This window comes from Chelonia mydas, chromosome 4 (genome assembly GCF_015237465.2).
Source record: "Chelonia mydas isolate rCheMyd1 chromosome 4, rCheMyd1.pri.v2, whole genome shotgun sequence".
Lineage (NCBI taxonomy): Eukaryota > Metazoa > Chordata > Testudines > Cheloniidae > Chelonia > Chelonia mydas.
Genome location: NC_057852.1, coordinates 107,753,974 through 107,780,898, shown reverse-complemented (window position 1 = coordinate 107,780,898; position 26,925 = coordinate 107,753,974). Strand labels below are relative to the sequence as shown.

Sequence of the window (26,925 nt, the reverse complement as noted above, 5' to 3'; positions counted from 1 at the left end):
TCTGTTTACATAGCAAATTTAAATAATTTCCATATAGTGTTGCTAAGCAAATTTTGGCTTTGCCTTATCTTTCTCTGAAGAAATTAGGGTAAAATAATTGAGAGAATATTTGCTAAAATATGACCATAATTCAATATTTTAAAAATAGCCATGGGTCATGTATGTATATTTGATTACGATTTCTTACATTTCTAATCTTACTTCTGTGTTTACTTACTGCTTGGCAGATGCTGGTGCTTTTGGTCTGAGTTATACCTCCAATAAACATCACGCATGTCAGGAAAATATGGAAGCTCAGGTTAACTAACATATGCCAGCTTTTAACGCTGATCCTGATCACACTGTTAAATAAAAATATGTTAGTCTATATAACATATAATTACATGCTTCTCTTTCAGAAACACAGTTTTGGCTCCTGAGTACCTAATCCTTTTTGAACATGAGACTTAGGCATTGCTGTGCTCAGCGCTGCAACGCTTAAATACCTTTAAAAACTGGTCCTTAATTCTAAAGAGGGGTTTCTTACTTCATGTACAAGGAGGAAAGAAATGTAGGCATACATAGTATTAAGGCTTAGTTGTCAAATCCAATTCCATTTAATCATGGATATTTGCACCAACAATTTGTTTGCAGAAGCAAAATATTCTGATACAATTCTGTGATACAAAATGTACCAGTCAAAAAGGAGGTCTGACTGAACATTTGGGCTTTACTATATAAAACACTATTTGTGATAAGGTATGTATGAGAGGCATGTATGAGACTTTTCTGTAGGATTTCTAAACCTAAAGGATAATACGTGACAACATTCTGAAGTGTGTACGAGTCTGAAGCTGGCCTTTTAAAACTTAGATTTTGACAGGGCTCTGTACCATATATGCCTAAGATAATAATTCATTTATGTACATTTATGTACATTTATGCTTCACAGAATTCAATTGTTTTTTATACTGATGTTTATTTTTAAGCATTTTTTCAATCTTCTTCGATTTTCACATTCACATTGGGGAAATTATGGTGGTTGTCAGACTATTATTCAGTGACAAGAGACGTTGAGATTCAATTAGTTAAAGCTTTATAACCATTAAAACAAATTGTCAACAGCACATGTCAAAAAATACAGAGTAAATATTTAAAGACAGCCTTAAATCAAATTCTGAACTTCTCAAGCAGTATTTTTCTTACTTTGCCTATATGTAAATTTGATCATCATTAATGGAAATATTTTTTGTTCATTTGAATGTGTACGATAAAACTGACATTTACTGGGGAAAAAAAACTGAATCCTTCCAAGCCTCTTTATATTAATGTTTGCTTGATTTCATCCAGTAAGTCTAAGTGTAAGTGTAACTTGGGATCTGCATTAGATAAATCTCCATTCTTTTTATTTCTTACCTATGGTGGTATATATAGCTGACTATGATCATCAAGAGGCACATTAGCAGAACTATAGAAGTAGCATAAATAACTGGATGCAAGAGAGCAGCTGGCTGGGTATACAATTCACCTCCTGCCAAATCCTGACAGAAAAAAAAAAGAAGAAGTGGCATTAGTCAGCTTTTTTCTCCCACTTTGGTGATGGGCAAAATAAGTAACTGGGACTTTCATTTAAAAATCTAAAAGAACATACAGGGAATATATTTCAAGTCATACAGTAAACACATAGTCAAGTTTGCAAGTCACAGTAGTTCAGTGTGAATGAAATCATAAAAGCTTTAACACAACATTTTAACTTCATGTATTCAAGTTTAATTAAGTAAGCAATTTACAATGGAGCTATTAGGAATTTACCTACTTTATTGTTAAAATACATTCAACCAGGGCTGCCTCTAGGATTTTTGCCGCCCCAAGCAAAAAATTTTTTGGCTGCCCCAGCTTTTTTTTCATGGCTCGCCCCACTCTGCACCAACTCCACCCCTTTCCCAAATCCCCAGCCCTGCCTCCTCCCCTGGGCATGCCACATTTCCCCCCGGCATTGCTTCCTGCAGCTTCCCCCCTGCAACTCCCCGCCCTAGCTCACTTCCGCTCCGCCTGCTCCCCTGAACACACTGTCGCTCCACTTCTCCCCCTCCCTCTCAGGCAAGGGAGAGGCAGCGCGTTCAGGGGAGCAGGCGGAGCAGAGGTGAGTGGGGGGGAGCGCAGGAAGTAACGGGGGGGGAGGGAGATAGAGGAACTGCTCCCCGCCCCAGCTCGCCTCCGCTCCACCACCGCTGCCTCCCCGAGCGCGCTGCTGCTCGGCTTCTCCTCCCTCCCAGGCTTGCCTCCCAGCGCCGGAATGCCGCCCCTAGAAATGTGCCACCCCAAGCACCTGCTTGTTTTGCTGGTGCCTAGAGCTGGCCCTGCATTCAACACACATAGTACTTATATCTGTTTGGTTAGCACAAGCAGTAAAAAAGTCATTTGAATTACTATTACATTTCTGTAACTGATATTAATACTATACATATATTTTTTGTAAAATGGCTAAGATTACTAAAAACAACTCTTCAAGGTACAGATATGGAGACCTGAAATTTAAGTATGATAATATTCCAAAAACCCACTAAATTGTTGTATATATGTCCTTTTTTTTAGTACTGATAGTGACAAAATGGCTAGATGAGTTTGTATATGTATAATAATAAATAATAAAAGTTACATTAAAAGGATGTTGAGATTGCACAGATAAGCATTCAAAACTTTTCAGGAACCGTTAGAATTAAAGTTGCTTATTGTGAGAAATAATGTATATGAGAATACAGATCTAGTATAAACTTAAAGGTAAACTACACTAAAGGGTAGTTGTGCACTTTTACCCAGTTAAGGCTCAATGGTCAGTTCCCCAATTCTCTTGTTGCTGTCAACAGCTGTCCAGACATATCTAAATTTATAATAAAGAAATGCTGAGGAATGCGTGATGAAATGGTTGTTTCCATTAGACAATTTTTTAATGGACCTTTTTGAGGCCTTCTTTGGGATGCTGTTACCACGTGTCACTGAACTAGGGCAACTCCCTCAAAGCTGGCTTCATGTTTTTCATTTTTGATATTTCGGGATTCACACAGAATATGGTTGCAAAATGGCTATTTTAAGGAAACTGCTGTCTTATGTGTGACGTTCCCAAACTCACATTTGACCAAAACTTGCCACTTCGATGTGAAGGGACCATGTTTTAGGGCTTCAAGCGTATTTCACACCTGAGGCCCAGAGACCTCGTGGAAGGTACTGTATGGGGAAGCAAGCTAGAACCACAATGATATACAGCAGGGGTCTGCAACCTTTCAGAAGTGGTGTGAAGAGTCTTCATTTATTCACTCTAATTTAAGGTTTTGCGTGCCAGTAATACAGTTTAACGTTTTTAGAAGGTCTCTTTCTATAAGTCTATAATATATAACTAAACTACTGTTGTATGTAAAGTAAATAATGTTTTAAAAAGCTTCATTTAAAATTAAATTAAAATCCAGAGCTCCCCGGACCAGTGGCCAGGACCCGGGCAGTGAGAGTGCCACTGAAAATCAGCTCGCGTGCTGCCTTTGGCACGCATGCCATAGGTTGCCTACCCCTGATATACAGCAAGGTAAATGCAAAAGGACTCGTAGTCTTTCAGACCAGTAAGACACCTGATCAGAGACTGACATTCTTAGCTCCCTGGAAGTCAAAACCATGGCTACACCAGCCTGACCAGTCTCCCAGTACCCAAAGACCCTGGAAACATGAAGTACCATGACAGCTACTTCATTGCCTGATCCCCTTGACTGCATTTACAACTTCTATGTCATATGACAGGTTTCAGAGTAGCAGCTGTGTTAGTCTATATCCACAAAAAGAACAGGAGTACTTGTGGCACCTTAGAGGCTAACAAATTTATTTGAGCATAAGCTTTCGTGGACTACAGCCCACTTCATCAGATGCACAGAATGGAACATATAGTACAAAGATATACATACATACACAGAACACGAAAAGGTGGAAGTTGCCACACCAACTCTAAGAGGCTAATTAATTAAGATGAGCTATTATCAGCAGGAGAAAAAAAAAACTTTTGTAGTGATAATCAAGATGGCCCATTTCAGACAGTCGACAAGAACGTGTGAGGATACTTAACATGGGGAAATGGATTCAATTTGTATAATGACCCAGCCACTCCCAGTCTCTGTTCAAGCCCAAGATAATGGTATCTAGTTTGCAAATTAACTCCAGTTCAGCAGTTTCTCATTGGAGTCTGATGTTGATGCTTTTCTGTTGCAAAACTGCTACCTTTAAGTCTGTTACGGAGTGACCAGAGAAGTTGAAGTGTTCTCCGACTGGTTTTTGAATGTTATGATTCCTGATGTCAAATTTGTGTCCATTTATTCTTTTGTGTAGAGACTGTCCAGTCTGGCAATGTACATGGCAGAGGGGCACTGCTGGCAAATGATGGCATGTATCACATTGGTAGATGTGCAGGTGAATGAGCCCCTGATGGCATGGCTGATGTGAGTAGGTGTTATAATGGTGTCACTTGAATAGATATGTGGACAAAGTTGGCATTGGACTTTGTTGCAAGGATAGGTTCCTGGGTTAGTGTTTTTGGTGTGTGGTTGCTGGTGAGTATTTGCTTCAGGTTGGGGGGCTGTCTGTATGTGAGGACTGGTCTGTCTCCCAAGATCTGTGAGAGTGACGGATCGTCTTTCAGGATAGGTTGTAGATCTTTGATGATGCACTGGAGAGGTTTTAGTTGGGGTTTTAGGTGATGGCTAGTGGTGTTCTGTTATTTTCTTTGTTGGGCCTGTCCTGTAGTAGGTGACTTCTGGGTACTCTTCTGGCTCTGTCAATCTGTTTTTTCACTTCAGCAGGTGGGTACTGTAGTTTTAAGAATGCTTGACAGAGATCTTGATGTCATATGAGTTTCACAGCCATGAGAGCGGAAGGGTTCTAACTCCTTTTTTCTCTTTTTTTCCCTCTTTTTATTTTGTCGTTTTGTATTTATTAGTTGGGAGATGGCCCAGCCTTTTTATTATTTTAGGGTGCGAATGTGTGGCTGAGTGCATACATGTATTATTGCATGCAAAGATCTCATGAGGAAGCACCAGAAAGAACAGTCCCCAAATTTAAATAGCCCTAAAACGCTGTGTTGTAAAATCTTTGAATATAGTGTTGCGTGAAAATGTCCAGAGAAGGCAAGCTGTTCGCTATAATTTGAGTGAGAGCTGCTAAACATCCACTTTTCAGAGTATTTTGTTAAAGTCTGTATTTGTGGGTTTGTTTTTGTTTTTTGGGGTGGGGAGAATAGATTAGCCATTATAAATGAGAGAAAGATACTTACCTTATGTAACTGGAGGTTCGAGATGTGTGGTCCCCTATCTGTATTCCAGTGTTGGTATGCAAGCATGCCATTTGCCCAGAGCTGGAGAGTTCTGAGAGCAGTATCCGTTGGTCCACACATGGGCCCTGGCTCACCTCATGCCACTGACTGAGGAGATAGAAGGCTGGGTGGACCAACCTCCTCTCCAGTTCCTTCTTTATCTCAAATCAGAGAAGATCAAAAGCAGAGGGGAAGGAAAGTGGGTAGGGGAATACAGATAAGGACTCCACATCTCAAAGAGCCTCCAGTTACTATAAGGTAAGTAACTTTCTCTTCTTCTTTGAGTGCTGGTTCCTATGTCTACTATACTGGGGGTGACTGACAAGCAGTACTCAAAAAGGAGGAGGGTGAGAGATTGTAGATGGCAGAGCCGAATGAAGGACTGACATTCCAAAATATGCATTAGCCAAGGAGTCCTGTACCAAGGCATAGTGTCTCGCAAATGTGTAGATGGAAATCTCAAGCAGAGGCACCTGTGACTCTGGCAGACCAGGTGTCAGCTCATGTCAAGCCTCTTAGGCCTCAAATTAGCACTGACAAACTCATAGCTGGAAAACAGTCTATCTCAGCTCTGTGTTAGCACTGTTAAAATAGGTGTTAGGTTTATAAGAATATGTTTAAACTTTATGAAATGCTTTAAGTTGCCATGTGCATTAGTCTCACTTATGGTAGCTGCACCCATGTTATAAGGTAATATTTCAGTGTTTGCTCTGTAACTAAAAGTATTTGCTCTGAAACTGTAAATCAGGGGTTCTCAAACTGGGTGTCGGGACCCTTCATGGGGTCACGAGGTGATTACATGGGGGGTCGCGAGCTGTCAACCCCCACCCCAAACCCCGCTCTGCCTCCAGCATTTATAATAGTGTTAAATATATTAAAAAGTGTTTTTAATTTATAAGGGGGGGTCGCCTCAGAGGCTTTCTATGTGAAAGGGATCACCAGTAAAAAAGTTTCAGAGCCACTGCTATAAACCATTTGTCAGGAGACAAGCACTACCAAATATGAAATACCAGTTTTACCACAGGAGGTGTTATCTCTTGCCCAACAAAGAAGACCCACAGAGAAACAAACCATTGTGGAATATCAGAGAACAAAAGACAGACTTTCTTGAATACTTCCTGCCACACCCATGAGGAGATGTGCATATTGACTCACCCATCAGCTTGAACTCTGGTGGAAGGGAATAAAAATCCCTGACAAGAAGAAACTATATCTTTATACTGTTTGGACTCTGAAGGGCAAGGATTACTAAGCCTAAACAAGAGATACCCCGTGTTTGGCCTGGGTTAGCCCCGAAGGACATATACAGCTTGCTTATTATAGAAGTTGCTATTACCTTTTGAAATTTAAGACTGTCACTCATTTGTGGGTTTATGTTTATCTGATTTAAACTTGTAAACAACCCATTTCTTCTTCATAGTTAAGAAATCTTTAGTTAATGATAGGATTGTCTACAAGTGTTATCTTTGGTGTAAAATCTACAATGCAATTGACCTGGGGTAAGTGACTGGTCTTTTGGGACTGGGATTGGGATTAATCTGAATATTATTGTGATTATTGGTGTAAAGGACCATCTATCACAAAGGCAAGCTTGCCTAGGTGACAAACAGACTCGAGTACCCAAGGGGACTGCCTGTGACTCCATGGTTAGCCTGTTATAGTGCCTGAGGAGTTTACACTTGATACTTGGTTGGTGAAATCTAAGTATAGAATTCACAACCCGTTTGGGGTTTGTGCTCTGCTTCTGAACAATCTGGCCCAAGTTGGTACTCATGCTTGAGTCACTCCAGACAGCTTGACAGCACCTCTTGAAGCAATGCCATAGATGTTGCTGGCATTTTTGAGGAATGAGCTCTTACCTCAGGAGGAGGGAGGAAAGATTAGACAGCTGATAGCAAAACAAAAAACAGTCCAAGATCTATTTTGAGATTCTTTGAGAGGATATAGCCGGACCCCAGACCCTTTCCATTAAGGCAACAAATAGTCTAGAAGGCTTCATAGCTAGTTTTGTTCTCTGCAGGTAAATGGTTCAGGCTCGCTGAACGTTGAGGGAATGGAATGTCCTTTCTTCTGACCACGAGCGTGGTTTTAGTAAGTGGATAGACTGGTTCAGGTGAAATTCAAGACAACTTTGGGGTGAATTTAGGATGTAAACATAATGAAACTTTGTCCTTATGGAATGTAGTGTAAGGAGGATCTGTCATCAGCTCTCCAAGCTGACCAACCCTCTCGGCTGAGATGATGGCTACGAGGAATGCAACCTTCATGGATAGGAGAGACATGGAGTGAGAAGTTAATGGTTCAAAAGGAGGCATACTGAGTACTTAGATAATAAAGTTCAAGTCCCATTGAGGAGTAGGCTTTAAAAACAAACATGGAAAAGGTTCTGATTAGGCTTTTTCAGAATCTGCTAATCACTGTGTGCATGAAGATCAAGTAGCCCTGTGAAGGGGGATGGCATGCAGTGACTGCTGCCAAATGGACCCGTAAGGAGCTGATGGATGAATCTGCTGTCTTTAAGGAAAGAATACAGTATGAGAGAAATATCTGCAACTTCTGAAGGTATATGTCTATGATGCGCTTAGATGGCTAGGAATCATTTTCTAGTAGAATTCTTCCTACTATTAGAAAGGATGTTCTATATAGCTTCAGAACACGGTTGTTCTAAGGAGAATGCCAATCCTAAACCAAGGCTCTGAGATGAAGTGGATGTGGGACGTAGGAATGCTTGACCTTGCTGGTCTCCTGAGTGAAGAGATTGGGAAATGTTTGAATAATGATCAGTGCCTGAGATGACAAGTGTAGGAGGTTCGGGAACCAAAACTGTATGGGTCAGTAAGGGGTAATGAGAATGACTTGTGCCCTGTCCTTCTGAATCTTGCACAGGAGTGATCATGGAGGGAAGGCACAGTTTAGATGATCTGACCTTGGAGGGAGTAAAGCATCACCCTGTGAGTGGTGACTTAGGGTTCCTCTGGAAAAGTATATGTTGCATTTCCTGTTTGTTTGGAAGGCAGACAGATCCCTGGTAGGAGTCCCACATAGAGCAAAAATATTGTTCACCAGAGTCATGTAGCTCCCACTTGTAATCGACAGCAAAGTGTCTCCTGAGAGTCCACTATCACATTCTGGTTTCCTGGGAGGTAGACTGCCAACAGCATAATGGGATTACTAATGCACTAGTTCCACAATCTGCTTCTGCACACAGGGGGATGGATCTCGCTCCTGTTTGTTGATGTAAAAGACGGTTGTGATGTTATCTAATGTTATGAGGGCATGGTGACTTTGAATGATCAGGAGACAGGCTTTGCAAGCCCTTCAAACTGCTCGCAGCTCTAGAACACTGATGTACTTCCTGGACTCTCGAGAAGTCCAGGTGCATTGTGCTATATGGCTGTCCATGTGGGCTCCCCAACCTAAAATGGATATGTCAGTAATGGTCGGCCTGTCCAGTGCAGAGGCAAGGAAGGGAACACTGACACATACCTGGCAGGGATTTTTCCAACATAACAGGGACAATATTGCTTTTGTGCAAACAGTCACTATGGTGCTCATGAACTGTCAGTCTGCTGAGTACACAGTTTGGTGCCACGCTTGTGGACAATGAAGGTGGAGTCTTACAAATGGCATGACAAGTGCATGAAGCCATATGGCCTAGGAAAGAGAGATAGATACTGACAGACACTCAGGAGTTGCTTATGATGTGGTCTATGATATCGCTCATAGCTTGAAACCTCTCCCTTGGCAGGTAAGCCCTTGGTGTGATTGAATTTAATGATGCCCCAATGAAGTCTAAAGTCTGCGGCGAGGAAAGATTTTTCAGCGTTTACACTGACCCCCAAAAAAGAGAGGAGTTGCAGCAGTGTTGAAGTCAATGCATGGGCCTCCTGGAGTGACCTGGTGACAAGCAGCCAAATAGTCAAGGTAGAGGAAGACCATGAAACCACAGCATCTGATATCGGCTGCTACTACAGAGAAAACCTTGGTAAAGACTGTGGGGGCAGTAGCAATGCTGAAAGGGAGTACACTGTATTGAAAGTGGAGCCCACCATGAACATGAGAAAGCATCTATGAGAGGGGTGGATGTCCATGTGAAAGTAGGCGTCCTTCATGGAGTGAGCTGTAAACCACATGTCCTTTTCCAGGGGATGGAATTATAGATGACAACATGGCCACACAAAACTTGAGTTTGCAAATAAAGCAATTGAGATGGCAGAGATCAAAAATGGCTCTCCAAATGCCCTTCTTTTTGGGTACTAGGAAGTATGTTGAGTAAAAAACACTCCCTTGATATTGAAGAGGAACCCACTCTATCACTACTCACTGTAAGAGAGATTCCACTTCTTGTTTGAGAATGTTCTCATGAGAATGGTCCCCAAGAGGAGGTGGGGAAGAGGGTTTTGGAGGGACGCAGGGATGTAAACTATTGTATAGCTAGAATGAATGATGTTCATCACCCATTTTTGTCCATTGTAATTGCACTCCAGATACTGAGAAAGTGTGCTAGACTAGTGATTCTCAATCGGTGGTACGTGTACCCTTGGAGGTACATGGAGATCTTCTAGGGAGTATATCAATTCATCTAGATATTTGCTTAGTTTTAGAACAGGTTACATTACAAAAAAAGCACTAGCGAAGTCAGTAAAAACTAAGATTTCACAGACAAAATGAGAAAGCAAGCAATTTTTCAGTAATAGTGTGCTGTGACACACTTGTATTTTTATATCTGATTCTGTAAGCAAGTAGTTTTTAAGTGAGGTGAAACTTGGGGGGGGTACGTAAGACAAATCTGACTTCTGAAAGGGGTACAGTAGTCTGGAAAGGTTGAGAACCCATTGATTCAATCCATTATCACTGTTAACTCATTGACCTGACCTTAATATAATTATATTAATTAACAGTTTAGTGGCATTTGTAGTAGATTTGTGTTAGCAATATGCTGTCTTGATTTGATCTTTATTAACTTAAATACATTTATAAAACAGATACTGGATCATATAGTTTTCAATAAATAACTTGGGACATGCCCACCAGAGATTCCCAGTGGTTATCAGCTGACCCACCTAGGAACCTGATCCACTCCCTCTAAATGAACCCTCTGGTTCATGCATTATGCAATCTTAATTTGGTCCTTCTGTGCATATGCACTATGACAGTCTTTCCAACCATTAAATAGAAAGTTTGGGGCAGAGCCATGAATAGGATTCAACTTTCCTGGGACTGAATCCAACACCCTATTCACAGGAGATATTCTCTCCCCTCTTGTAATCCTCTGCCTCTTCCACTGTCCACCCGTCCAGTAATTGAGGCAGGGATCCTATAGTATAAATAGTTTATGATCATGTAATTAAAGACTATCATACACTCAAAGGGACATAATTAAGGTTGTTTGAGCTATGTTAATTCTGGCATTTTCTAATTTTGAATTGCTTGAATTTGCAACCAAAATGTTATTTTAATATGGCATTACATATAAAGTACTTTTTAAATAAAAAAAAAATAGTAGAAATTCCATCAGATGGAATGAGACCACTTGGAAAAACTCAAGATAATATAGCTGAAGAAAATATGAGCGAAATGGGAGGTACAAATCTGGGAAGCAACAACACTAAGAGTCTTGCCAGAAAAAAATAAGACAGGAATTTTCAGTGCAATAAGGCACCAAAAAAACAAACAAAATCAACCAACCAAACAACAAAAAACATCCATTTTTTAATTTAGCATCTGGAATGAACACATTATTAGAAAGACAGTGACATGTTAGGGGAACTCAGAGGAGGAGAACAACATTTATCAGAGGCAGCAAGAATGGTCTTCTGAGGAAATATTCTAAGTATGCATATTGCAACAGGATACAAGCATGATCCAGAACCCACTGAAGTCAATGTAAAGATTCCCATTGACTTCAATGGGGTGTGGATCAGACCTTAAGAAAGAATCTTTGCTGGAATTCCATAGCATCTCAGGATCTTCCAGATGGCTTCTCTGGAAGCTGCTATCAAATGCTTTTGTAAAATCAAGGACGTAAAAACCATCTTCTGCTAGTATTTAAAACCTTTTTCTGTAAGTCTTCTCAAGGTGTAAATCTGGTCTGAACACTACCTACAAGATCAAAATCTAGTCTGTTTTTTCCGGAGTACTTCACTAATAGCTGTTTTCATCCTACTCAAAATAATAATGCAAAACACTTTTCCAGCTACAAATAGAAGCGTCACCCCAATGTACACAAATTAGCACAAATTAGCTGGTCATCCTTTTTAGGGATTTCTACAGATGACACGTTCTCCAGTCTTTAGGACAGCTCTCTTTTTCCCAAACATTCTGTACAACTTGCACATAATAATTTACCATCACTGCCTCTCCAGCTTTTAACATTTCAGCATCTATCTTATCATACCCTGGTGTCTTATCCCTTACCACTCTTCAGTTACTTCCTCAAACGCAATTACTTCTAGTGATATAGGTAAGTCTGCTATTTCTTCAGATCCCTCAATGTGTTAAAGATTACCAGGCTGTACTCAAGCAGCTAGAATGTCCCATCCAATGGGCTTTCTGTCCTTCCTCTCTGGTTAAAATTGTAACATTTTGGGCCTTCACAATGCCACAACAGTTTAGGAGTTGTGATGACAGTTGTCTGGAGACTAGAAAAAGCTTTTAAGAATCTCTTCTCTTGTATCAGAGTAGCAGCCGTGTTAGTCTGTATTCGCAGAAAGAAAAGGAGTACTAGTGGCACCTTAGAGACTAACCAATTTATTTGAGCATAAGCTTTTGTGAGCTACAGCTCACTTCATCGGATGCATTCAGTGGAAAATACAGTGAGGAGATTTATATACACACAGAACGTGAAAAAATGGGTGTTATCATACACACTGTAAGGAGAGTGATCACTTAAGATGAGCTATTACCAGCAGGAGACCGGGGGGGAGAAAACCTTTTGTAGTGATAATCAAGGTGGGCCATTTCCAGCAGTTAACAGGAATGTCCGAGGAGCAGTGGGGGGTGGGGGAAATAAACATGGGGAACTACAATACCCATCTGCTGAAGTGAAGAAACAAACTGACAGAGCCAGAAGAGTACCCAGAAGTCACCTACTACAGGACAGGCCCAATAAAGATAATAACAGAACGCCACTAGCCAACACCTTCAGCCCCCAACTAAAACCTCTCCAAAGCATCATCAAGGATCTACAACCTGTCCTGAAGGACGACCCATCACTCCCACAAATCTTGGGAGACAGGCCAGTCCTTGCCTACAGACAGCCCCCCAAACTGAAGCAAATACTCACCAGCAACCACACACCACACAACAGAACAACTAACCCAGGAACCTATCCTTGCAACGAAGCCCATTGCGAACTGTGCCCACATATCTATTCAGGGGACACCATCACAGGGCCTAATCACATCAGCCACACGATCAGAGGCTCGTTCACCTGCACATCTACCAATGTGATACATGCCATCATGTGCCAGCAATGCCCCTCTGCCATGTACATTGGTCAAACTGGACAGTCTCTACGTAAAAGAATAAATGGACACAAATCAGATGTCAAGAATTATAACATTCATAAACCAGTCGGAGAACACTTCAATCTCTCTGGTCACTCGATTTCAGACCTAAAGGTTGCAATATTAGAACAAAAAGATTTCAAAAACAGACTCCAACAAGAGACTGCTGAATTGGAATTAATTTGCAAACTGGATATAATTAACTTAGGCTTGAACAGAGACTGGGAGTGGATGTGTCATTACACAAAGTAAAACTATTTCCCCATGTTTATTTCCCCCACCCCTCACTGCTCCTCAGACGTTCCTGTTAACTGCTGGAAATGGCCCGCCTTGATTATCACTACAAAAGGTTTTCTCTCCCCCGCTCTCCTGCTGGTAATAGCTCATCTTAAGTGATCACTCTCCTTACAGTGTGTATGATAACACCCATTTTTTCATGTTCTGCATGTATATAAATCTCCTCATTTTCCACAGAATGCATCCGATGAAGTGAGCTGTAGCTCACAAAAGCTTATGCTCAAATAAATTGGTTAGTCTCTAAGGTGTCACTAGTACTCCTTTTCTTTCTTCTCTTGTATGGCTCTTTGGCTTCTATTGCTTTATTTTCCATCCATTCTCTCACTTCTTCTGGCTGATTTTTTAGCTTCCGTCTTTGTCCGCATATACTTGTTGCAGAATAGCTCTTTTGCTGCTGTCTCATTCTTACTGAATTCTCTTAATTATTTCCTCTCTTCAACAAGCCTCCGTGTATTTGGTTGGAGCCATTCTTTTCTTAGATCTTCTTACCTCTACTGTGATCCTGGTAGCATTCACAATTACTTCTTTGAAAAATTGTCACTGTTCTTCTATGACCATCCATGTTTTTAGCTATTCAGATCTATTGCTAAGCTGCAGCTTGAAATGTGTCTTCACTTCTGGATCCACTAACTTTCTCGTATCGTACATATCCTCTACCTCACACGGTGTTAAATTCTTTAGTTTTGATTGTTCCAATAAAAAGAACTCAGCACTCGTGTACACCCTGGCACCCAACATTTATCTCCAGTGCATATTAATGGCAATATGATCAAGCTGTTTCTGGGTGAAGCCATAATTTGATCTCCATGTCAGTTTGTCTCTTTCCTCACATGGAAACAGTGTATCCCCAATACAAAGACCGTTTAGGCTGCAGAGCAGAACAAAACATTCTCCATTGTCAATCTGCCCTGGGATGCCATGTCTGCCCATAATGCGCTCATATCCAATATTATTGCCATCAACCTGTGCATTTAGCTCTCCCATGAGGTTAACAACGTCATAAGTATGCATCCGATGAAGTGAGCTGTAGCTCACGAAAGCTCATGCTCAAATAAATTGGTTAGTCTCTAAGGTGCCACAAGTACTCCTTTTCTTTTTACGAATACAGACTAACACGGTTGTTACTCTGAAACCTCATAAGTGTTGATCTTGCCAAGGATGCTCTGCAAGCTTACATAGAAACAGCCTGATCCGTTCATCGGTATAATTTGTTGGTGCATAACATAACCTCTGACTTTTTGCATGGTTCATCAAAGCATGCAGTCAATATTCTAGAGTTACAGATTCCCATTCTTCAGTACTTTAGCAGCTTCCTTGATTTGTAATAAGGCTGTGCCTTCCTGGTGTGTCATCTTCTCTTCCAGATTATAAAACCATCATACCTTCCTCTGATAATTTGCCTCATCTAGTCCATCTCATCTCACTCTGTCCAAGTACACTTAGGCCAAAGATTTACATTTCTGTTATAATCTTTATCAGCCTCCCTGTGCTCCAAAGTATTCTAATATTCCAGAATCCAACTCTTGTCTTAAACTTAGCTGTAAAAATACCTCATTTCAGACTAAGAACTTCATTGCAACTTTGATTCTCCATCATTACAGCATAGGCAGGATTTACTGCTTGGCCAGTACTATCTTGTCTTAAGTCCAACAGACCGTGATTCTCGGCAGTTTTGTTTCTATTGGCAAATCTGTGACAGACTCTTCTTGTTTCTGGACATGTACAACTAGAATTAACTAGATGAAACTGAAGGGTACTTGTAACCGGCCAGTGGTTATGGGCTCCTCCCACTGCAAGCACTTCATAGCCCACAGAACTCACCAAGCCACATGAAGCTTCCTGTACTATTAGTTCAGATTAATGAATTGATTGAACATTTGTTCGACACATTACTTCTATAAAAATCATACTTATGCTCCAGCTCATTAAACAGCTAGAACTGGGTATGCACTATGTCTCTCCTCATAATTAGTGTAGATGTAGAGAAGATATAGTGTAATGTTCTGAAATACATACAGAGAGGTAGATTACAGGAGAAAATAGAAATAATATTTCCCTATACATCTCTAGCACAGTGGTCTCACCACATCCCATAATCTTGCACGTAGAAATGCAAAGTACTGGGATTCAGATAACGGCACAAATATTACTTGCGTGCCTTACAGTCTTCACAACTAAAAAGTAGTTAAACAAAAAACATTAATTGAAAAACAGAAAGTAAACTGTCTACAATTTCTAAAGGTTGTAAAATGGAGCAATTGTATCAAAAGGTTAAGCGAGATTCATGTCTGCTTGGGGAAGGTAACTGCTCAAATGGTGTGGCAGTTCTGAAAAACTATCATAAGTTCTCATGCTTATCTAAATCAAATCTTTTGATATTTGTCCAATGTTAAAGCCTTAAATAACGGCACTGTAATAAACAATTAATTTAAGAGAAAAAAACTACACAATCACCCTTCCTATAAGGGAAAGTTAGAGCTGAAGGAGAAGTCTCTGAATAAGCAAGTTCATTAATGAGAAACACCACTTTCTTCCAGCTCTGCTGTCAAAATACAAAATTACAACAAAGCTCACTGTAATTTTTCTTCATTAAGTTGTGTTCAGGCACTGAGGCTCAAATCCTTAAGTGTCATTTTCTAGCTTTGTCACCTTAAACCAAAATATTTTTTTTCCTGTGGAAACTTAAATTTGTGTATGCAACTCATAGCAACAATGTTCCATGTAATCTTTACGTGCAAATACAGAAATCTAGTAAGATTAATGGTCTATGCAAACATATAGATTGTGCATCTCCTTAATTTTCTTTCCTCCAGGTGGCAGAATTATATTTAACTTCAAGTAAAATCCCTCCTTGAACGTAAGTTGAACAAGCATAGATAACATATTTCAGGTTTTAAAAAGTCTATTACATTTTAGATGATTAAATGTAAAAAAGATAAAAGAATAGAGTATCCAATTCTAGGATTGTAATGATGAAAGTACCTTCAACTGTTCAAAAATAGCAACTTTTCATTTAAGAGATCTTCCATTTAAAAGGCTTCATACACTATGGCATCATGCCAAATCTTACAAAGTCTCCCCCTTTAAAAAACTGCTTTTTGGTATTCTACCATTTAATCTTCTCTTTTATTAATCTTTTTTTTTTTTAAGTTTAACAGTTTGTTCTGCTAAATAATAATAAAAAGCCACCACATTTTTCATGCATTACTTATCCTAAATTATTCTTTTTCCTTCAAAACATGATTTGGAGAGAATGTTTGACTTATTTTTAAGACCATATGTAGCTTCTCAAATGTAATAAATACTGATAATATTACTTCTATGAAATTTAATTTTGCAAGTATAACTTCTAAATGTTATTTATTATTAGCATTTCACCTGATTTCCTCTTATACTGATGTTCTCAATATTATATCCCAATCTATACTTTCGTTTGTTAGAGGTCTGCTCTTATAACTCTGTGACAGGAACCATCAGAGCAGCACAAGAAAGCAGACAAGCAGAGTCCTTGTCACTTTACCTGTCAGAAACAAAATGTTTCTTTGCCTTTTCCCCAAACACCGATATCTTGGGAGACGTTCATTTAGGAAGAATACCAACTGTTTGCTAAGTTAGGGAGAAGGGGTCTTCTGGGAACAAGCAGTGACAAAAAGTTAACCTACGATGAGGAAAGAACTTCCCTCAATTCACTATTTCATTCCTGCCACTGTATTTCAGAACTGGTGTAATTTTACTGAGCTCAATACGTGGGAGACATTCAAATCAAAATACTTGTAGGAATGTCTTTAACAAATACTGTACGTTGACTTGTGTAGTAACTAAACACCATAATCTTTTTTCTTATATTCATATATTCATCCACTTTTCTAGGAAGTATGATCATGAATAGGCATTTTATACCAATATTCATTCAGTGGCTCTAAGCCAGGGTGTGGAAATGGACAAAAACCTCATATCCATAGACACTAAAACTAACCTGACACGTTCTATTGTTGCCTAGAAGTTATTCCTATTATTTTCTCTGCTGCCTACTATTCTTCATTTGAGGCGGTCATTGTTAGACTTGGAATCTAAAGTTCACAAAAGCAGACTGACAATTATTAGATCATTAGAATAGATTTATATATCATAGTACCATACTGAAAGGTTTCATAAGAAAAACCTATTGTGTCTTTAAAATATTCTGCAGTAAAATTTACAGTGTTGCCAGTCTACCATTTTCAACCATACTTTATGCCAACATCTAAACCAATACAAACAAGTGAAAATTGTTCTGAAGTTGGTTTGTGTGAGGATACCCCCCACTCCCACAATATTTTATTATACTAAACACAAAACATTTACCCTCTATATTTTTCCTGAACATTTTTTATTTCTGATTAAATTAAAAAACCTTAATAAATACCATACCATCAAGACTGCATAGTTACTGAGGGAGTAGCACTGAATGGTGGTAATGTTTTCATCTGAAGAGATAATGTGACATCCATCAGACTTCCATCCTCCCTGTCCATTGAGCAGATCGAAGTCCCATTGTGCCGCAACAGCATCTGCTCCATGAGCAATACGTCGCAGTGTCACGTTAATAGCAATGTGGTGATTGGCTAGGCTTAAACCATCTATTTGGAAAAAAAATATGGAATTGATTTTATATAAAAATGTTTAAATGTTTAATTTTCAACACACACTGTAAATATTAATGCCGGATAATATCTGATTCTTAGAGGTGTGCTAATTGAAACATTAGTACACCTCTTGAATATAATGTCAAGGATCAGGTTTCTAAAGCTTTGGCATTCTTCTAAGGTCATACAAATGTAATAATAACCAAAAACAAACCTATCTTGGTGAGAATAACTGGTGTTACTACTGTACGTCGTTTCCCATCATCTGCCAGATTTGTTGAATTTCCTGTTGCTGGGAAAAGTTTTCCGTTGCGAAATGCAATAAGTTGAAGCTTGTAGATGGACTCATTTGTTGGCCTAATTTCTCTTTTCTGCTTTTGTGTAAAAAGGGAGGGTGGCAGCTGAATAGAAGCCTCTACAATTGTGTTCTATAAACAAACAGATTTTAAGAAGTATTAATCTCTGACCAAAAAAGGGATTTTTTGGTCTTATTTAGAAGCTCCTCCAGTTCATCAGTGTTGGGCTTTCTTCCTTTCAACAGGTTTCAGAGTAGCAGCCATGTTAGTCTGTATCCGTAAAAAGAAAAGGAGTACTTGTGGCACCTTAGAGACTAACTGTTAGTCTCTAAGGTGCCACAAGTACTCCTTTTCCTTTCAACAGTGTCTGAAGGAAACAAAGTTTATACAGAGCTCAGGACTGTAGTGCTTCCAATAATCCACCAAAACATGCTTTAACTAAAAACCTTAAAACACCCTTTAACATAGAATTATTTGTTAATCATTGCCAGAAGCTGGGAATGAGCGACAGGGAATGGATCACTTGAGGATTACCTGTTCTGTTCATTCCCTCTGGGGCACCTGGCTTTGGCCACTGTCGGAAGACAGGATACTGGGCTAGATGGACCTTTCGTCTGACCCAGTATGGCCGTTCTTACGTTCTTAAGATGGTGGGAGATTTAGTACATAGTTACCTTTCTGGTAGCCAGTAAAGCTCAAATTGTTAATAACAAGTTCCTACAGTCATAGTCTCTCTACATGGTGGGGTAGGTCTGTTCGACCCAGGCCCCCGCCCCCACTCCACCCCTTCCCTCAAACCCCTGCCCCTTCCCCACCCAGTTCTGTCCCCTCCCCCAAGTATACCTTGTCCCTTCTCCTCTGCCCCCCCTCCTCCCCCCCGTGCCTCCTGCAAAGCTGAACCACGGCTGGTGGGAGGAACCGGGAGGGAGGTGGAGGAGTTGATCAGCAGGGCCACTGGTGGGCGAGGCACTGAGGGGAGGGGTCGGGAGCTTGGCTGCCGGTGGGTGCTAAGCACTCACAAATTTTTTTTCTTTGGGTGCTCTGCCCTGGAGCACCCACAGAGTCAGTGCCTATGCCTAATGTTTTGGGAGATCTCTTGGGAGCTAGACATGACAGGCAAGGCCAAATGCCAGACATGCACACAGGCAGATGTAAAGGTAAATGCTGTAATTGTTTCACTTGGAGTGGTATTATCAGTGCTTGAATTACAGGAGGGACTTAAGGGGGCCAGGCCCCCCTTACTACTTTTAGGAGCTACCCCACTTCTGACTTATTCAAAGGCACCAGAGGGGCATGTTTTGGCCCCCTTACTTCTTCTCTGTATGGCCAGCAGCAGGGCCAGGAGCTTCAGAGAGAGCAGCATCAACAAGTGCCAAAAACCTATGGTGGGGAGACACAGAGAGGGAAGGGTCTGCAAAGGGAGTAGAAAGCTGCTGGACCAATCAGCAGCCCTGGCACCACCACTGCAGGGGCAAGGGGTTCCATGACCAGAGGAAGCAGGTCCCACTGAGCATGCTTGGCATTTATTGGTGGATACCAGGCTCCAATGCCTCCGTTGGAGAAGCCCCTTCATCCCATCAGCAAGAGAGAGGTGCTGTCCAGTGCCCTAGCCAGCTGCTCAGCAGAGATTGGTTCATGCCTGCCATGCCTGGTCCCGACCACTCCACTTCCAGAGATGGGCGGGGTAGGGGGGAGGACCTGGGGACCTACAAGAGGGGAATGAGGACAGAGAACAGAACTGTCATGGAAGGAGGACCTGAGGGGATGAGGGGAGCAAAAATCCAGCCCTTACCCCTTCCAGGAATTCCACACCGGGGAGAGGGCTCTGTGGGGTGAGGGAGAGTCAGAGTGGATGTAGGGCAAGATGGTGTGCAAGTGCAGGACTAGGGGAGGCAGGATGGTGTCAGGTGCAGCTGGAGGCAGGACTAGAGCAGGGAAGATGGAGTTGTTTGTTGAGTGCAGAAGACTGGGGGGAGGCAGGGGCAAAAGGCAGACAGGTGTAAGTGATAGTGGGGTAGAAGAAGTGCTGTGATGGGTGCAACAGGGGGAGCCTGGGAGGGGGAAAAGGCAGATGCAGAAGATGGTGGGGTAACAGGTAAGGGAAATCAGGGAGTTTGGGGCAGGGCAGGAGGGATAGGTAGGGAGAGTTAGGGGTCGGAGCAGAAGGCAGGATTTAATTGGTAAGGGAGGAGGAGGCAGTTGGGGTAGGGAAAGAGGCAGGGCAGAAGTGGCGGTGGGAGGCTAGGGCAGAGGGGAGAAGACTCAGCTTGGCAGAGCAGAGAATAGAACAGAATAGACGCACAAGGGCCAGCCAGAGGACTACCTGGCACCGTGCTCCATATTGCCTGCAGGACTGCTCATATTCATTAAGGGGTCCTCCTACTTTTTTCCCCCATAATTCAAGCACTGGGCATTATCTACAATTTTGTACACAAGTTATTGGTACAGTACATATCTGCAGTGAAGCTCCAATATATGAAGCAATAATGGCAAATTGATAAGCTACACTGGCAGTTAATCACAAATGGATTTTCCATGGAGTCAGAGTTAAGTACTTCCCCCTATATACAGGCAAATGAATCTGTCAGACTTGTTTTCTAGTTTGTACTCCTTCACACTGTCAGTATTTATCTAGATATGTATATGTCCTCAATCACCATGAGACACACTTGTTTAGACGTGTGTCAAAGTAAAAAATTTGAGTTAAGTCAACGTATCTTACTTTTTTTAACTTGAAAGTTAAGTGTAACATGCAGACAGCATACCAAAATAAATGTACTGAACATTAAAAAGAGGTCAGGAGGTAATTCACTTTCCATGCTGCTGAAATACTGTGTGTGTCTAATGCCTTGTCTACACTTCACAGTTCTGTCGGCAAAAGAGACATGAGGCGTTGCAAACCCTTCTCAAAGCACCCTGCAGCCAGCTGCATAATGGGATAGTTACCCACAGTGCACTGCTCTCTGTGTTGATACAAGAGCTTTCAGTGTGGATGCACTCTGCCGACACAAAGAACATAGTGTGGACATGCAACAGCGTAACTTTTGTCAACAAAACTCTGTAGTGTAGATATAGCCTAAGAGTATGGTGTTGGTGGTGTTTTTTTTAATGTAGACACCGGTCCATTAAGAATTGTTTTGAGTAATTTAGCCAAAAGCAACACAAAACCAACTTCTTTATTCCTCTCATAGCTTCTCTACTCTTGTTCTTAAATAACTGTTCTGTATTACAATGCAGTAAGAATATTTTAACATTGGAAACTTAATTTAAGCCACTTTCCAACTAATTAATCTCTAAGTCTTATAAGCCAATACAGAAACAATGAGCATCAGACCTTTAGTGCCAAACTTGACAGTGTATTTGAAACATTGCACTTAAAGCTTAATTGCTTATCTAGGTTTCCATCTGGATCTCTTCTCCCATAGTCAGAAAGTCCTGTACGGTCTGATGCAGCCACTTTCTGAAATACAGTGCATGTCATCCCAGTGAAGCCAGTTGCCTTTATTACATAAGCCTCCAGAGCAATATTTGGAGAGTACTGTGACAAGAAAAATCATATAGACAATAAATAACTTTATACCACATAAAAACAATCTTCAAAGGATTCTTCACATTAATTTTATACAAAGACCAGAAAAGCATTCTGTATAACTGTCAGATTAATTTGGTCGGAATATTTTTTTTTCCTTTTAGGAATCTCAAATATTCTAGACCTCGAAGCACAAATCAGACAATGTCAAAATCTATTAACTATGAAAAAAAATTCACTTTTCAAAATAAACCAGAAATGTTTATTTTAAATTAATGGAACTTTATGCTTACTGTTGAGTAAACTTGAGCCCCATTTGCTAGTCGATACATAGCAATTCTCTGTAAACATTGTACAATTCTAGTGCAAGCTTTGGCCTCTCTCTGTGACATCCACAAAACACGTTCATCAGCTAGCATAATGTTACTTGCAATGTCCACCATCACATCACCAAGCTAGTATGGGACAGAAATAAGAAAACACCATGTCAGCTTCGGTCATTCATCTTTTGGCACATCAATAAGAAACATAAGATTATTTTCAAGCCAGAATTATTGGAAACCTAATACCACTGTCAGCATCTTAAAAAAAACCCAAAAAACCAGTTGTTCCCACATCAACCATTATTTGTCAGGTATGTTACGGGAGTGGCTTTTAAGAGTCAGATATTTACCTCACTGTAGTATTACTGTTAAGACAATATATTTTGTTTTCCCCTTCTGTCAGTTAAATTTACTATACTCCAAAAGCAAAAGAGCACGAGACATTTAAGAGGGCTACCATCAACTTCAACGTTAATCTATTCAATATTTAAAAGTAATTTTTGGTGGTATTTCTGATAACCAGACACTGTCAATTCTGGAAATTTAAGTTTTTCTTTTTTTCCCTCTTTTGCCACAACCTTCCTCTCTCCTCTACCCCCGGCCCTGGAAATTTCCTAAGTTAGACCCCAAGCCTGCAAACATTTATGCACATTCTTAACTGTGAGCACTGCCAAGTGCTCTATGAAGTGAAGGACATCTGTAAGATTTTACAGGATCAGTGCCTCATACAGAGGAAACAGTGACACAGACTATATATGAATGCTGTCAGATGAACAAAACAAAAAAACCTGACCTCATTCAGTTACTGTAATCTGGGGTGTTACTTTTTAACAATAGCAGGTAAGAAGACAGCAGTGAGATTTTTAAGCTTTTCAAACAAGAAAGTCCATACCTGGAAGTGAAGATTTGCCACATCTTTTCCACTGCTCTGCTAGGGACTGATCCTGCAAGGTGCTGAGCACCCTCAACTGTCAGTGAAGTCAACAGAGAGAGGGCGGCACTCAATACTTTGCAGGATCAGGCCCTTATTTAATAAATATTTCTGAAATAAATCAAAACTAAGGCAAATGGATAAAACGCTTATTAATTTAATTACAAAACATACAACTTCTTATAAGTTGGTTAAACTGATAATTTATTGTAAAAGTCAACAAGAAATTCCTAAAATTATAGGAATCAAACTTAATTGATTCTCTCTGCATAAATCATGAACTTATTATCAAGTCACACTCGCCCACTCTTTCGTCAATGTCATCAAGAATTTTCTTAAAATGTTTCTAAGCCGTGATGATATCTTATAGTTTTTTTCATTTTCTAATGTGGAATAGTCTGACACAGACCCCCCCAACCCCTGAATGTTTGTTTTTTTCTAGTGGACACCTGACACTGAGGAAGCTATTAAGGTTACAATTCATGTATTCTACATCTTTCAGACTATTCAAACTGCACAATGAAAAGCCACTTGAAAACATATTTCATATATTTACCAGCTCTAAATTTTAATTAATTCCAGGAAAGCAATGTGTAGTGATTAATTTAAAACTTTATTTTTATTTAGACTAAAGGAAGATTATTAAATGTATTGGCTATTCATGCTAGAGAATGGGCTAACACTTGCAACTTTCCAACATACCAACAAATCAAACAGGTTTCACTAAATATGGTTAAAAAAACAAAAAGAACAATACATCATCTACAGAGAAACTGAGGAACTTCAGCTACTATTAAAAACACTATGTATGAATTTAACATTGGACAGTTTTATCACTTTTATTACCTTCAAGTAGTGGCAGAGTGACAACAGATTGACAAATCATTGCTGAGAAAACAATACCCTTATAATATATTAAATCATGCAGCAATCCATATTTTAGATTAGGTACTAAAAACAATCATTTAATAAATTATTTTTTTAATTATTTCACAAACATATAGAAACATTAAATTTAGGACAAATTAACTGAGCTATGTATTTAAAAGGGAACTGTAATGTGAAAATCCTCCAAAGAGTTTTATTGTGAATTTTTATACTACATTATTTCTTTGTGTTTGCATGGGGTGGGCATGTTTTTTTGGCCAAGTTCCAAATTATTGCACTATGATCTCCAACTTTCCAATATGCACTGAATAGTGAGATCAAAACCACTGTTCAGCAGTGAAAAGGAGTTTCTATCCACTCCCCCTCAACAATAAACACTCTCTAAGATATTATTTTAATGTCTGATATCCCATAAGATATAAGATGACTGAAAAACCTTAGAGATACACCTCAATATTGAATAAAGCCAGGCTATCATGGGGGGAAAAAGATAAGTCTTGTTTTATTCATTACTGAGAGGATCTCTGAGGTTTTCATTATTCAACTTTTTATATAAAATCATTCTAATGAAAACCTGGGTGACCCACTCTATACTAAATAAAACCAGACGTACTGTACCTATCTCCCTGCTCCTTTGCTGACCAGAGACATTACAGGTCCAGTGAATGCTGGAGGATCTCAGCATGAATACAAAGTCTTTGACCATGGGTCAGCAACTTCAGGAACCTACTAAACAAAGAAAAAAATGGAATAGAACCTGAAATTTGAGCTCCTCAACCTAAGGTTTAGAAGGCTTTATTATTTAAAACAGGTATTTTTAATAAGGCAAATATTTCATCCAGTTATCTTGAAAATGGTATCAAATATTAGAGGTACCTCTTTGTACTTTTCAGCAAATCTTCCAAATTTTTCTATCATTTCAGCCACAAAAATAACATCCATCTTATCAGAAAAATTTGCTGCTTCAACAGTGTAAGCCAAAAGCTGTCTTGCTGTTGCAACTGCATTAGTAAGGTTGAGTGGCATCTATATAAAGAACAAATATGAGCACCAAAAAAAGGAACATTTAAATCCAAATACAATTTAGGAGAATGCCTAAGTGTTTCAAATTTGAGACTATTGTAAAACAAAAACAAAACCTTAATTTTTTAAATAAAGTACAATTAATAAATTTCTCTTCCTTTGCACATCTATTTCCTGTGTATATAGACAAAATTGTTTTCCAAAATTCCTAGAGCATGAAAAGTATGTTTCATAGCTAGACAAGCTAAGAGAAAGCTACACACACCACAGCCACAATATCTATTGACATATTTAAAGTAGAAAATGTACTTGAAATTAATGAGAGGCTCTCCCTAAAATATAAGAAAAGTTCAGTGTCCCACTCCTGCAACAAAAACCAGGCAGGCAGACTCCTGCATCCTCCCAGAGTCCTATGGACTTCCTGTGGCACTGCACAGGGTCTCACCTGCATGGTTCTCTTTGCAGCATTGGTGCCTGCACCAGTAGATTTGGAAGCATGGTTTTAGAAAACAATGATTGATATCCCTAGCGTATATTAGTTCAGCAGCCATAATGCATCATTAACAAAAATCAAGTTTCAGAGTTCAAATATTGCATATAATCTCTCTGCACTTTTCTTTTTTTAAACCAGTGAATTCATTTTTACATTAAAAGGTCACATTCATGATATGCAAGTCACAATACAATGTATATCCATCTGTCTGGATTAAGCAATATTTCCGTAATTTTTTCTTAAGGTAATGAAGAATTCCCTTTAACACAAAATTAACCATAGCAGTCACATCTGAACGTTCCATTTTATTCAGGGTTTCCTTCCATTTCGGATACAGACCAATATTTGATTTAAACTACCAGGTATTAAAAAGATAATATATCTAGTCTCTAAATAAAGACAAAAACAGTCTAGCAAAACAAATCTTTGGGCCTGGATTTACCATGTCAGGGGGCCCCCCAACCAACTGATTTCTGTGGGTGGTGTTGGGAAAGGCCAAACCTGAGTTCCTGCAATGCCACTCAGATTTGGTTTGGCTGTCCATCCATCATGATGGCAGGGGGTAAAGGAGGAATGATGACGGGGCCAAATTTGAGTGGTTTTGCAACCTGGCATTTTGGATGGCCAAAATCAGAAGGAGCTGCCCTACCACGGGGTGGGAGTGGAGTGAAGATGCTGGTGAGTGGCCAGGATGTTGGGAGGCACTCGGGGCTGTAGTGAGTGGGATATATGTCAGGTCTCCTGGGATGTGTCTGGGGAACCTCAGTGTAAGTGGGAGCAGGTGGAGGATTGCTGGGATACATGTGGGATGAGAGGCATTTGTTTCTGAATAGTGAATGTCTGGAGAGAGGGTGCTTTGCTAAGTGGCCCCTCTTAATGCTGTGCAGGGTGGACAGCAGTTGCAGAAGAATTAGACTGGTGTCACAGTGATGCACAGGTGTGCCCCATTCTCCCCTCTGTCATGGTGGGGGCAGCCGGGCCAAATTTGAGTGAAGGTGTGGGGGAGGCCCAATTTCCATAGTGCACAGGGCCCCAGAACTATTTAATCTAGCACTGAAAATTTTTGGGAGATCCAAATGTTTTCTGTGCAAAAAATTACTAAAGTTTTGCTGACCTACCTAAAATTTTGTTACACAGAAAAAGATGATAATTTTCAGATTACTTCTTCTAAAGGAATAATTAAATCACAGAGCTCAATATTAAGGTAACATTTTTGAACATTCCTTACAATTTTGACAGAGCAGAGAAATAATTATACATTTAAATATGGAAAAATTAGACCAGTAATCCTGCTTCTCTTAAAATATTCCTGACTGGATTTTCACCTTGGGTTTCAGTTTTCTAACATGAGACTCACAGAACTCTCCCTAACTATGAAAAAAATATTGCCCCCCAAAGAGCAGTAGCAGTAGGATGGAATATAAGTGAAGCTCCCTAATCACAGACATGTTCCACCCACTTAATTTAGTTGCTGTCCTGGGAACTTCTAGTCAATTCCTTCTTGACCTATGTTTGCCAAAAAATAAAAGGGTCAACTTGTTAGGTCCATTATTTTATTATTTGTTTCTATAATGGCAGCTCCCTAAAGACCCATCTACCAGAACTGGTGCCCCAGTATTCTAGGCATTGTAAAAACACAGTCTGAGACAGTCTAAACCCTTACAGCTTACAATCTAAACAGGTAACACA

General features: G+C 40.0%; 1 protein-coding gene across 8 annotated transcripts in view; it reads right to left on the bottom strand.

Moving 5' to 3' along the window:
• Positions 1 to 26,925, bottom strand: part of ADGRA3 (adhesion G protein-coupled receptor A3) — a 131,966-nt gene that overhangs the window by 18,902 nt on the left and 86,139 nt on the right. For 5 of the 8 annotated variants that reach the window (XM_007058106.4, XM_043544577.1, XM_043544576.1 and 2 more), the window contains 7 exons: positions 24,597 to 24,746; positions 21,872 to 22,033; positions 21,384 to 21,587; positions 17,968 to 18,181; positions 17,539 to 17,747; positions 1,396 to 1,520; positions 218 to 341 (listed from right to left, as the gene is read on the bottom strand). In XM_007058106.4, the coding sequence (XP_007058168.2) occupies positions 218 to 341; positions 1,396 to 1,520; positions 17,539 to 17,747; positions 17,968 to 18,181; positions 21,384 to 21,587; positions 21,872 to 22,033; positions 24,597 to 24,746 (1,188 nt within the window). The remainder of the gene's footprint in view (positions 1 to 217; positions 342 to 1,395; positions 1,521 to 17,538; positions 17,748 to 17,967; positions 18,182 to 21,383; positions 21,588 to 21,871; positions 22,034 to 24,596; positions 24,747 to 26,925) is intronic. The other 3 variants (XM_037897986.2, XM_037897984.2, XM_037897987.2) reach the window with 3 other exon arrangements.